Below are 13,445 nucleotides of genomic sequence, written 5' to 3'. Positions count from 1 at the left end.
AAGCTTGTTGACCAACATTTAGATTTCCAGTAATATTTGTCAGGTTTTGTGATCCCATGCCAATTTTTAACTACAATAAAATCTGTGCTTTCCTCATGTTTTACATAAATCTGTCTCAAAGTGTTACATTTATTCTCTGTATGTATCTCAATCATACAAACCATTACGTTTAAGTCAAGCATAATGTAGAAAGGGACAACGCTATAATAACCCTTACATTAAACAAGAATCGGTGTTTTCCTTTACATGTATTATTTGGTGATTAGTGATAATTCTTGTGATGATCTAGTAAAAGCTGTAACCTTTAGTAGTAAATGTAAAAACGCATAGTATCAGCACTCATCACATGGTGGAGCCAAAGTTTTTACAGTTAACTAAAAGCAGGAAAATGCAGAGCACGTGATCTGCAAGATCTTGTGAAATTCACTCAGATTTAAAAGTAAATGATTTGTAAATGTGGAGACAAATCTGTAACTATGTGCACAGAAATGGCTGATTTTCTGAAGCTGCTGAGAAAAAAGACAAGCCATCAGTTGCAGCTGTCACATTTTACATGTGATTTTTGTTTCACTCCTGTGGTAGCAAATGTTTATACATAAATGTGTGTGAACAGACTTTTCTCTATCTTTTGACCTAAATCCTGAGATGAAGATCACAGGTTCGTGCTGTCTCCCACGCAGTACATCAGAACATACATGTCAGTGTGTCTTTAGCCGACACACTAAAAAAAGAAAGAGTTGTGACTTTAATCTAATGTGGTTTTCACACCAGGCTGTTAACTGATACTTCCTTTTGCTTCTTTTCACAAACTTTTGTGATGCAGATTATATTGACAAATGTACATTGCAGGACATAAAAAAGCAAAATAAACAGTTGACATTAATCCTGTGATGAAGAGCACAGGTTCAGGCTGTCTGCCACGCTGTTCTTCAGTATATATCACCAGGTCGAGTAACAGTAACTTAAGCCTATTTTAAGACATCCACTACCCAGTGCAGTTGGTGTCAGGCAGACACAGACAGACATGCTACATGGGATAAATCATATGGTATTCAATTTTTAGGTGTGTTCATAAGTATCCAGTGGTATATCTTTGTTTAAAAAACAAACAAACGAATAAAAAGTCCTCAAAATAACATTCTTAACACAACTGGAACAGGAGCGTCTGGATTCAGTATCTAGCAGTCAGCTATAGTGATAGATAGTCTAAGGAGCTTGGAAAGAAAAGCTTCTGGACTTCTGTAAGTTGCTTGAAGACGTTTCACCTGGCATTCGAGAAGCTTCTTCATTTCTAAGGACAAATGGTGGAGAGTCCCAGATAAATGCAATAGTAACAGTATGTGACTACACCACATTTACATTCCTTGTGTTACTTCTTTCAGATGTTGCTGCAGATAACATTTTTAACTCTAAACTTCTATACAAAGAAAACATCACTCAAGTCACAGGAAAACTTTAACTTTTGCGCAAAACATTATATCTGACCTCAACTTAGCTGAAACTCTACAATGATGATTCCTATCAAAGTAAGACATCTGCAATTGATGTTACTTTCTTATTACATGAAGAGGTATTCTTCATGTAATAAGAAAGGTATTGCCTTCTTTTCTCTGGGCTCATCTTCATTCACCTTTTTTAAGCATACTGACATATATCAAGTAAATAACAACAACAATATTGACAATATTGTAAAAGCCCCAATCAAAATTTCGGATTAAACAAAGCCTTTTTTCAATAGTGTTGGTGCTTTGCTTACATTGTGTTTTGTTGAGAAGATGTGAGCTGTGCCTCAAGCATCATAGCTGGTCTTCACTGCGTTGATTGTCACAACCTTAGAAACCACAAGGTCGTGTGGTCACTGAGCTGCTAAACTGCTAAACAACTGCTGCCGTTGCACAGAGGTCAGTGTGCAACTACAGTATCGGTACCATGCATAACAATGGCTTGTTTGTTCACTATTACGAATCATAGTAGATGATCCATAATAGTAAATGCTCACATATTCTTATCAAGCAACAATACAAAAAACATGAAGGGCACATGAGGCAGCTTGTAATGACTTTACACATTAGCCTGTTTCATTGTGGAAATAGCTCTAATTGACTAAGTAACATTTTAAAATATTCTATGTGACACAAATGCAGCAGTAATAAGAATATTTGTTGATATGTATAAAAAAGACATTTGAAAAGTGACATTTGTCATTATGTCCCATTTTTGAAGTACAATAAAGATTTTGTTTTCCTCATGCTGTGTTTGTGTGTTTTACCATAAAAAACATTACAACAAAAGCAAGCACAAGAGATAAACAGAATAATGCTGCCTTTTCCTTAATACACAAGTTGATTTTTTCGTCTTCTTCTTCTTTTTTTTAAACATTTTCTTTATTTGTATTACTTTATTATTATCAATTTCTCTGTGTCAATATGTCGACATCTATAATGTTGGATAGTACAGGGAAAGAACAATTTGAGACAAGATGAAGCTTGATTTGCATTTAATGCAGTGATCAGCACTGACCACATGATGGGGCCAAAGGCATTTCTATTAACTAACAGTGTGAAGGTTTCATATTAGATACAAACAGTAATGATAAACTGACAGTGTGTTTTACATTTGCCTGTTTTTTCCATCTTTAGTGCAACATGGCCTTAAGTACATTTTGGTAAAGTGTGCTTTTCCTGTATAAAAATAGATATTCCAGTTGATAACTAATTCTTTAAAGACTTAAATGGCATCAACCATCAGTGACAGCTCTTCATGTCAGTTTTTGTTTATCAGTGGAATAAAAAAATTACCACATTTTTTTTCTTTCAAGTTCATGAAGGAAAACATCTGTCATCTGTCACTTGTTGGGTTGAAGGAAGTAACTGAGAAAGAAAAGAAATAGAACAGCAGAGTTTAATGGGTGAAGATTTTACTTGCACATAATTTCTTCAAACTCACTCTCACAACATTACTTAGACCACAGAACACTACAGTTGAAACCACATCCTTTTATTCCCCAGATGTTAAGTCATCTTGTCTATATTGAGCCAGCACTCTCTTTTTTTTTGGTTGTTCATTTCTTTGTTTTGTCCAGGTTTTCTTAATATAGTTTTTCATTTTCTTCAATACACGTACATTTTCTCACTTCTCATGTATATCAGAGTATCCCTCAGCACTTTTCTGTTTTTTCATGTGTTTAAATGTAAAATACAATTTACAAAACTATTATATTTCATTCACACTCATCTGTACATTCCATGAAGGGACCTAGTCCGCAAAAAATCAGCATCTCCCTTAAATTCTTTGTACCTGTTGACTGAGAATTCAACCTATCTGCCATGGAAAAGGATTAGAAGATATAATTAAAATAATTTTTATTAAATTTTTCCAAAGACATTTTCTGAGGATAAGCAAAACATTGCAATGCATTGGGGGGTTCTCGTTCTCTCTAACGTCCAGCATGATTTCTACCAGCTTCCACTGGCTGAGACAGAGGTGAAGGATGGGGTTTTGTCACTTCTCAAGCTTCCACTGATTCAAGACGGGCTAATTGGACTGTAGCTTATAGAAAAAAACAAAACAAGCCAACAAATAAGCAAAAAAACAGGAGAAGACAAGCCCCCAGAAAAGCTCCTGCTCTGTAGGACGTAACAAAGCACTTTACCATATACAGATGACATGCACATTAATATAACCAAGCATGAGTGAGAGCAAAGTGAAATATGAAAAAAGTACTGAAGGAGAAAAAATAATCAAAAATGCAAAAATTAAAATAATAATGTAATTTTTAAAATTACATTATTATTAGAAATTTAAATACACTGCTCAAAAATTATTATGTTTTTAAATGAAAGATTATTTAATTTAAAAAAGAAAAAAAAATCACTTCCTGATCAGAGTATCATTTGTATGAGACACTGTCAGTGTGCTGTTATATAACTCAGGTATTTTTTAAGGCCTGACTTGTTGCATTGATGCCCATTGCTTTACTGTCCTGTTGGATGTGTAATGTCAGATCCCTTGTATCTGACATTTGATTGGGCATCACTGTGTTGCTATGGCATGATCCTGGTAGTTATTGTTGTTAAAACAATAAGAATAACAAATTCAAATTCAAACATTGCTGCATTCTTCTGTAACTGACAATTCCAAACCTGCACTCAGTCTCCTCATTACACTGGTTCTGAACAGACACAACATTGGAGTCTTTGCAAACTTTGTTCAAAAACTACAACTATTTGACACAAAACTGCGACAGCAAGCACAGAAACTTCAAACAAGTCACTGAAGTAAGGATTGAAAGATTTACTGTTAAACATTAATGATTAAGACCTGATCATAAGGTTGTTTTACCTTGATTGCCAGCTGTTCCTGTTTTTATCTTCATTTCTTTCGTATTTAATCACCTAAACAATGCTGTAATGATACAGTTTGATTGGATATACATTGTTGAAACTGACTTGAAAGTGTATGACAACTGTCCTGTAATGTTACACAGAGAAACCAAATCCTGTGTGGATCTTTCTCCTGACAGACGCCTAAAATGGCTCGAGCTGTGGTAAGTTACTCTTCACTGTGTCTGTTTCTAAACATTAAATCATGTGAATTCTTAATGAAAAATACAACAACAATAATAATATGTAACTTTTTAAAGGAAAATCCACATCTTAAGAGGTTTAACTCACAAAGCAGCTCAGATGTCAGCAGTGACAGGTATGTTTGCTTTTCAATTTAAAAAAAAAAGGACATTAAAACATCTGTTTCCATCATATGTTGCAAAAATAATCAGCTGCTGAATTTTCTTGTTATGTGTGCAGCAAGTACTGCTTCCAGGATGTGGGGATCTTACCGCCTCCTAAACGTATGAGGCTGATGACGTGGGATCTTTCCCTGCCTCCAAGTCCTCCATCATCCCCTGTAAATGATGACAATACTGATCAAAAGTGTATCAGCGGGCTGCCTTATGATGTTCCATTGCCTCCGCGTCCTCCACCTTCTGAAAAGAAGTATGCTTCCCTTCGTTTCCTTGAACACGAGAGGTCTTATTTGATGCCTCTCAGTGTCCTGGCTAATATTCCACTGCCTCCAAGTCCTCCACCATCCCCTGTGTGTGCTGAATACATGAATCCAAAGTGTGTCAGCCCTCTGCCTCATGAGGTTCCACTCCCTCCAAGTCCTCCACCTGTTGAAGCATTTGGTCCCTGTGGAAAGAATCCAAGTTCAACAGTGTGGTCTGTAGGTGATGAAGAGGAAGAGTTAATGCTTAAGCTCATCAGGCTGACGCTTCATGATGTTCCACTGCCTCCATGTCCTCCACCGTTTGAAAAGAAATATGCTTCACCTCATTCTCTAAAACACAAGAGGTCTGATTTGATGCCTCTCAGCCTCCTGGCTAATATTCCACTGCTTCCAAGTCCTCCACCGTCCCCTGTGTTTGCTGAATACAGTGATTCAAGGTGTATCAGCCCACTGCCTCATGAGGTTCCACTACCTCCAAGTCCTCCACCGTCCCCTGTGTTTTCTGAATACACTGATTCAAGGTGTATCAGCCCACTGCCTCATGAGGTACCACTGCCTCCAAGTCCTCCACCGTCCCCTGTGTTTGCTGAATACACTGATTCAAGGTGTATCAGCCCACTGCCTCATGAGGTTCCACTGCCTCCAAGTCCTCCACCGTCCCCTGTGTTTTCTGAATACAGTGATTCAAGGTGTATCAGCCCACTGCCTCATGAGGTACCACTGCCTCCAAGTCCTCCACCGTCCCCTGTGTTTTCTGAATACAGTGATTCAAGGTGTATCAGCCCACTGCCTCATGAGGTTCCACTGCCTCCAAGTCCTCCACCATCCCCTGTGTTTTCTGAATACACTGATTCAAGGTGTATCAGCCCACTGCCTCATGAGGTTCCACTGCCACCAAGTCCTCCACCTGCTGATGCCTTGCCTCAGTCAAAGGACACTCATAAGGTCCTGCATCCAGATCTAAAATATGACCGTTCTTCCCTGGACGATGAAGTGGCCTTTTTCATGTGTCCCACAGAAAAGCCTCCTGGTGTAACCGCTCTTGATGTTTCACCACGTCCACTTTATGAATTTCCACACCTTTCAGAGAAGAGATGCCTCAACTTATCTACTGTTGCTTTCCTTTGTCTGGATGATTAAAGATGTGTTTGTTGTAATAAAATAATTTTTGAGCAAATACATGTTGAGATGATTTGGTTACTTATGATGGTTATAATTATTCAAACAGCATTATTTCTGATAAACTTTTTCTACTCATTTTCTCCATGAGCTATTTAGATGTCTATTTTGAAGATCCATTCACATTATTATTAAATATGCTTATTCTCAGTAGAGTATATAGCTACATCTGAACAAGGAATAAATTAATTTCCACCAGATACTCATTAACAAGTTACCTCAACATGAACCACTTAAATAAAGCAGGCATTAGTGGAGTGCACAGATGGGAAAAAACGACTACATGCCAGCATTTACTTTCTCTCCTTGCTTCTCTACCCTCTGTGTTTTATGGGGTGACTGCAGGAGAAAAAAGGAGGGCTTTCCCTTCTGCCTTACACCCCTTCTTTGAAAACATGTGGCCTGGGAATAATTGGGTTACAACTGCAGCAGACCAATGAGTTGGCCTTGATTTGGAGAATGACTCCATTTACTTTTGTCTGACTGCCTGCTGCTCCCACAGCTGCACCTTTTATCCTCTATTCAGGATCAAGATTTTACTGAGCATTAATATACAGGACTAACCCACATTCAGGATATGAGGTGACAAAAAGTAACAGTTAAAAGTAATGGTGATTAAGAGTAACAATGTTACTAAAGGCTTTACTTTTTTTTAGTATTGAGTAATCTAACTAATTACTATTTCTATTGTTACAATGCTGTTAACATTACTAACAAGAAAATATGGTGCAGGTGTGTTACTATTTTTCAACACACAGACGGTTGAAGCTGTCTTCCTCTTACCTGTAAGAACTTTGAAGTACTTGGTTAAAGTCTTCAAAGTTCTGTCTAACTGATTTTAAGCCAGAGGTTAGACAAGTTTCTTATGGGCCTGTTAGTTTCACATTAATGCTGCAGATGAGACAGTGGCAGAAAAAGAAAGAAACTGTGGTTTGTAACTGTCAATCTCACTCTTGGCTTAATTCGTTATTATATTTGTTTGTAAGAAAGGCAAGCAACTGTATGATGCCCCAAACATTCCTACTGCCCCTTTATAGTAGAAGGTGAAAAATGTCATGCCTACAAGCCATAAATTTTTATCAACCATTAGGAATTCCATGGGGAGTTTTAATAAAATAATGGTCAGAACAGTGGCATCAAGAGGCAAGCTATTCACCAAGAATAACATGGTTATCATATACAAATACCAAACCTTAAAAAGAAGAAAACATACACCCTAACAATATCCCTTTAAATATCTGTGCCTCTGTGAATCTGCACATTGGGTCCATTTCCTGCCCGCCTGCACACAGACCAGGACAGAACGACATGACCACAACATGGACCCAGCAGACTCACGGTTTGCCTCGGAGGAGGAATAGGTTGCGCAGCTATGGGACTACTGCAGGAGCATAATCCATGCCGCAGACAATTGCAAGCAGCACATACAGGTGGTGCTCTTTGACAGCTTCCTGTCCTGCACTCCCTGTTTAGTGAGTTTTGTGAACATTAAAAAAGTGGCTCAGTCACCGGCCCAGTTTTCTGCACAGTCTGCAGTTCAGTTACCTGCTGTGATGCCTTCGGTTCAGTGTTATTGTTATTGTTGCTGAGTCACCAGCTCCTCTGACTCAGTCATCCATTTTGTTATCTGTTCAGTTATCTGCTCAGCCTGCAGTTTGGTCACCTACCCTGTCAGCAGCTCAGCTCAGCTCGTGGCACAGCCTGCAGCTCAACCGTTAGCCCACTCACTGGCTCAGCCTGTAGCCCACTCACCAGCTGCCATTAGCTCTGCCCGCAGCTCACTTATCTGTTCAGTCAAGGGTCTCCATACCTGCTGACCCTGTGTCTGCCTCTGCTGGAGGGTCCAAGGGGCCCGTCCAGCCTTCGTTTGTTCCCGCTGGGTGTTCTGGAGAACCGCATCAGCCTTCGTCTGTTCCTGCTGGGGGTTCTGGAGAACCGTGCCAGCCTTTGTCTAAATCTGCTGGATGGTCCGAGGGGCCCGTTCAGCCTTCTGCCTCCGCTGGAGGAGTCTTCCACGCAGCTGCCCTCAGGACCTGCTCAGGCCTCGATTGTAGGATTCTTTTTTTATTATATTTATGGCCCTTGGGAACCATCATTAGAAGGCATGGAATATCCTTCCACTGTTATGTCGACAACTGCCAGATTTATCTGCCTCTGAAGCAGAAAGATGCCTTCTGTATTAAATCGCTTCTGTCATGTCTAGAAGATATTGAAACTTGGATGTGCCCAAAACCTTTTAAAATGTAATTCAAGCAAAACAAAGGTGATCGTGTTTAGTCCAAGCAGACCTTGTGATTCTGCCTCTATTGATTTAGGAACCCAGCAGAGTATTTCAAACTTGTTGTTACTAACTTAGGTTTTAATTAACTGATTTTATTGTTTTAATTTAATTTCAATTATTAGTTTATTTTTAAAACGTAATTTAATGTATTGGTTTTATCTCATGTAAAGTGTATAGCACTTTGTTTTCAGCTGTGAGTTGTCTGAAAGTGCTATATAAATAAATTGCTAGCTTGCTAGCTAGACCAATTTGTACATCTGTGGGTGCAGTAGCTGCTTTCTTTAGAAGCAAAGAGGATGACCATAGGCCAACCTTCAGTCTATTAAAAATTCACAGTGCAGTCTCACGCTACCACATAGAACACATGCCCTCCTTAAATGGTGAGTGAAAACTTTTAATTTGAATTTATGCAGGTTGATACTGATTAAAACAAGATAGAGCCTTTAAAGTTTTATTTCACAAAAGTATTAATAATCACACATGTATACTATTCTTTAGATATTATTTAACCTTTTTTTCATTTATATGGAAACAACTTTGTATGTAACCTTGTAAATGTTTGAATAAACTAGGGCGAGCACAACTTTAAACATAGTGTGACATGTTTCAAAATGTTGACGTCTGTGTTACAGAAACAATGATTATCATCTACATTAGCATTGCAGTTCTGGCAACAACAGCCCTGGCAAAAGGTACTCAGTTTAATAGTATGTTGTACTCAGCTTTCAATACAAAAATACTGATTGAATGACCTATAATTAAAAAATTATTTATTATAGTTAAAGATTTATATTTGAGGATTACGCATAGTACTTACAGTGCAGGTAGCAATTATACTGGATTAGCCTAATATTAAAATATATAATTTGTCAGTTTTATTTTATTTATATATTTGGTTTTCTTTCAATCTATATTTTACATAATATGTTTGTTTGTTTTTTCTTTTAGGTTCAGGTGAATGCATTTTCTCTGAATCTTCTGCAACTTGTTTTGGCGCTACAGGACAGCCGGTAATTTTTCATCTGTCATATAAACGTGGTACTTCGATTGTAACCACGAAGGATGACAAACACAAGATTTTGAAAATAAGCAATCAAGGGAAAGTTACATTAGATAAGGAATATGTAAATCAGTCAGACAGCATAGACACTGTAATACTCAAAGTAGGTGAAGCCTCGAAGAAACATTCTGGACATTACCAGTTGGAAGAACATGATCATGATGGAAAGTTACTGAAAAAAATTAATGTATATCTAAAAATACAAGGTAAGTTGTTTTTTGTTCGTTTGTTTGTTTGTTTTGTTTTAAACTCAAATTTTGTTGTTTTTGTTAAGATATACAAACTTTTACGTTTTATTAAAAGATTAATAAATGCAGACGTTGAAAACCTAATAAATGTTAAAAAGTCAATAAATGTTAGACATGTAATAGACAATATTTCAGACTTAACAATACATCTATCATAAGTTACATGAATTTTTGTTAATATCAGGAACTGCAGCAACGTGCTTGTGTATGCTAGTGGACTGTAAATTGGAAAGTTAACACTGAATAACAATTTAGAACCAGAACACCAGTGATGGAGTAGCTCACAGTCCATCACAATTCATGTTATTATCTGTAAAATGACAAATCTGATCTTGACATAGAGCACAATTTGGTGTCAACTTAGGTGATTTTTTATTTTATTTTATTTTTTTTGCAAATTTCACTTAAAGGCTGATTAGGTAATCACTATGTGGCGATCGTGGTTCAGGGGGTTGGGAAGCTCATCTTGTAATCGGAAGGTTCCCGGTTCGATCCCCAGCTCTGTCTGTCTGTCCTGGTCCTTGTGTCCTTGGGCAAGACACTTCACCTACCGCCTACTGGTGTTGGCCAGAGGGGCCGATGGCGAAATATGGCAGCCTCGCTTCTGTCAGTCTGCCCCAGGGCAGCTGTGGCTACAACTGTACCAGTGAGTGAATGTGAGAGTGAATGAATAGTGGAATTGTAATGTAAAGCGCTTTGAGGGTCTCGAAAAGCGCTATATAAATGCAATCCATTATGTGCAAGTTTGATTCAATTCTCACCAATATTGTAGAAGGATGATGGGCACCTAGCCGTACCATAAGCTCATTGAGTGTTAGGCTTGATGGGCTAATAATTGATTTTAATTTTTAACCTTCAAATCTGCAAATGCAAGTATACTTTTAGTATGTTTGCTTTCCAGATTTTAAAATTATGCACATATGCAGTGTACAGTTAAACAGATATTTAAGGGAAAAGCTAAAAACTGAATTGAAGTTTGAGAATTGTCAGTTACACTGAATATCATCAACATCATAATGCGGATACCTCCTCGGCGCCAGCTGTGGGCTCAAGGCTGGAGCCGAACGAAAACTCCCTGATAAAGACTGTGTGTTTACGGTTCTTCCCATTCCATGCAAGGCCACCTGGGTTGGCTGGCAGACTGTTTACTTAGCCTGATAGGGCAGAGGACACCGTCTCAGCTGAACTAAGGATACGCACTCACTCATCCCCCCTCCCTCTCCAAACGCCTTCGATGCTTGTCCCCTCCTGGAGACCACGGCGGGTCTGGGCCCACGATGGAATAATAGTGCAGGGCAGGATGACTGCTGTGCTTCCTTCAGATTACTCCTCACCCCCTACCCAACCCTATGGCTTGTCACGTGCTCCATAATGTTGTGTTGTGCTCGCCGTGCAGAGGAGTTTTTTTGTTTCCTGTTCTCATGCTGTCCTGCCATAGGAGCCCAGCATGAGTAGAGATCTCTTTTTCCTCTTCTACTTTCCCATTGTTGTGTACTTTTTCAGTGTTTTTCTGTAACGCTGCCGATCTCCGACCTGTATTCCCATGTGATGTCTATGTTGTGTGTGTAAGTCGGGGGGGGGTTCTATTCCACTGCGGGGCAACCTGCATGTGGCCAATAAAGCCTTGATTCATTCATTCATATGGGAAAAAACTAAATGCAAACACGGAAGGTTCATGTTTGAAATCTTATTTTTCTTTCAGTAATTTAATTGACACGAACTTTGAATTACTTCCTGATAAGGAAAACATGTACAAGCATAAACACTAATGGTATTTTATCTCAGTCAAGAAAATTAAAACAGGTTTATTTTTTAGTCAAGCTAACAAAATGTGTTTTCTCATTGCTCTGAAATTTGTCACGTCTATGTTTCTTTTCTTCTTTTTTTCTTTGTCCTTTTCATTCTCTCTTCTAGCTCGAGTGTCAAAGCCAGGACTGTCTCAGAAATGCTTGTCATCAGAACAGATGGAGGTCAGCTGCTTCTCTGAAGGAGATGGAGTACAATTTATTTTGACTTTGGATGGTCAGATACTTTCACAAAGCAACAATCACAACCAGTCTCTAAACATCAGTACATCCCAGTTTTCATATCTTACTGTCGACTTACATGGGAAGCTGAATGGAAACCTTAGTTGCCAAGTTTGGAATAATATTAGCAGAAATGAAACAGTTATTCACCTGGCAGCCTGCAAAGGTAGAGTATTTAAAAACTATTGTTTAACAGTTCAATAACATTATCTGATACAGTACTGTAAACCTATTCAAATGGTGGCCCGCGGGCCACATGTTCCCAGAAGTAACCTGCGAGTGGCCCTACCTGTGGTCATGGCAGAAACGCAGAGAAAACGCAATACATAAATAAATAAATACATTTAAAAAAAGAAAAAAATGAAATTGTGCAAATATCGTTTTTCGATGGCAAATTGTTCGGCTTGCTACCGACACACAGCTGGCGAAATAATGTTAGAGAAGATTTCAGCTTTTTTGAGGAAAGTGGTCTGCATATGAAGCGTGTCTGTATGCATGTGACGGTTGGGGCTCCATCCATGGCAGGTAAAGTGAGTGGTTTGGCAGCGCGGTGGTTGGCTGTTGCACCTCAGTTGAGAACCTTACACTTCATTGTGCATCAGACGGTGTTGTGCGCAAAACTAAGTACAGAGCTCAAAACGACAATGGACAGCGTCATGACTACAATTAATTTTATTCGCTCCACATCAAGCCTCCAGCACCGCTTATTCCGTATGCTGCTCTCAGAAAAGTCTGCTGAGCACCATGACCTGCTATTGCACAGTGTCAGGTGGCTGTCCAAAGGCAGGACACTGGAGCATTTCTGTGATCTCAAAGAAGAGATCACAATTTTCCTCTGCAACAGCAGGCAAAAAACCTCCAGAAACAGCAGATGTGACCATTGTCCTTTAAAATGTGTCTGGGTGAGCAAATTATTTATTTCGTTTTGAAAAGGAATTATGAAAACGTTTATTATTTTAAATGTGCTAAAAAGTTTAGTTATAGCTACCTTTTTTAAAATGGACCATTTGGTGTGCATTTGTGAGAAGTCACCAGATTTACAGGGAAAAAAAGAATATATCATGATCTGCTGCTTGCTGGCTGCAAAAACATACCTGGCCCAGATAAATTCCTCAGTTTGAAAATCTGGCCCAACTAACTTTTTAATTGAATAGCCGTGCAGTACTGTATATCATTACATATTTTACTTTAAAGGAATTTAAGTATATATGTGATAAAATTGTCATTGTGCTGGGTCTGTAAAAAAAGCCGCCCCCTTTAGTTCATCCTTAAGTATTTGATTCCTACAATTGGTGTCCCAACCTCTGCCTGCCACGCAGACGGTTATGACAAAAACAGTTTCAGCCTCAGTGTCTTCAAATTGCGGTATTGGATGTCACTTATGAATTCTTGTGGGTACAAGTTATTATACATGCCCTAGGATCTTACTGTATGTTCAACATCAGGTGGATGGAACCATGGAACAAAATATAAATAAATATCTGAGAAGCATTTTGGTATCTTTCATTTTGTCAAGATATTCAATATTGTCTAACATTTGCTTTTCAATTTCAGATTCTGTTACAACCTTGACAGTGATAGCAACTGTCATCACGCTCTTTATCGTTGTGGCTTTGAGTTCGGCTGTAAAACAGTTTTGTAAA

At 38.5% G+C, this 13,445-nt stretch overlaps 1 protein-coding gene across 1 annotated transcript; it reads left to right on the top strand.

Annotated features, from left to right (window-relative positions):
• Positions 1 to 4,531: 4,531 nt before the first annotated feature.
• LOC146624522 (uncharacterized) lies at positions 4,532 to 6,147 on the top strand. The gene is made up of 3 exons (XM_085364210.1): positions 4,532 to 4,546; positions 4,643 to 4,701; positions 4,806 to 6,147. The coding sequence occupies exons 1-3, from the start codon at positions 4,532 to 4,534 to the stop codon at positions 6,145 to 6,147; spliced, it is 1,416 nt and encodes a 471-aa protein (XP_085220336.1).
• The last annotated feature ends 7,298 nt before the right edge of the window (positions 6,148 to 13,445 follow it).

The sequence above is a fragment of the Diplotaxodon limnothrissa genome, linkage group LG10 (genome assembly GCF_057381915.1).
Source record: "Diplotaxodon limnothrissa isolate DT_005_m linkage group LG10, D_limnothrissa_male_GT1.1, whole genome shotgun sequence".
NCBI lineage: Eukaryota > Metazoa > Chordata > Actinopteri > Cichliformes > Cichlidae > Diplotaxodon > Diplotaxodon limnothrissa.
The sequence above is the reverse complement of the archived record's forward strand: the minus strand, read 5'-3'. Positions and strand labels throughout refer to the sequence as shown.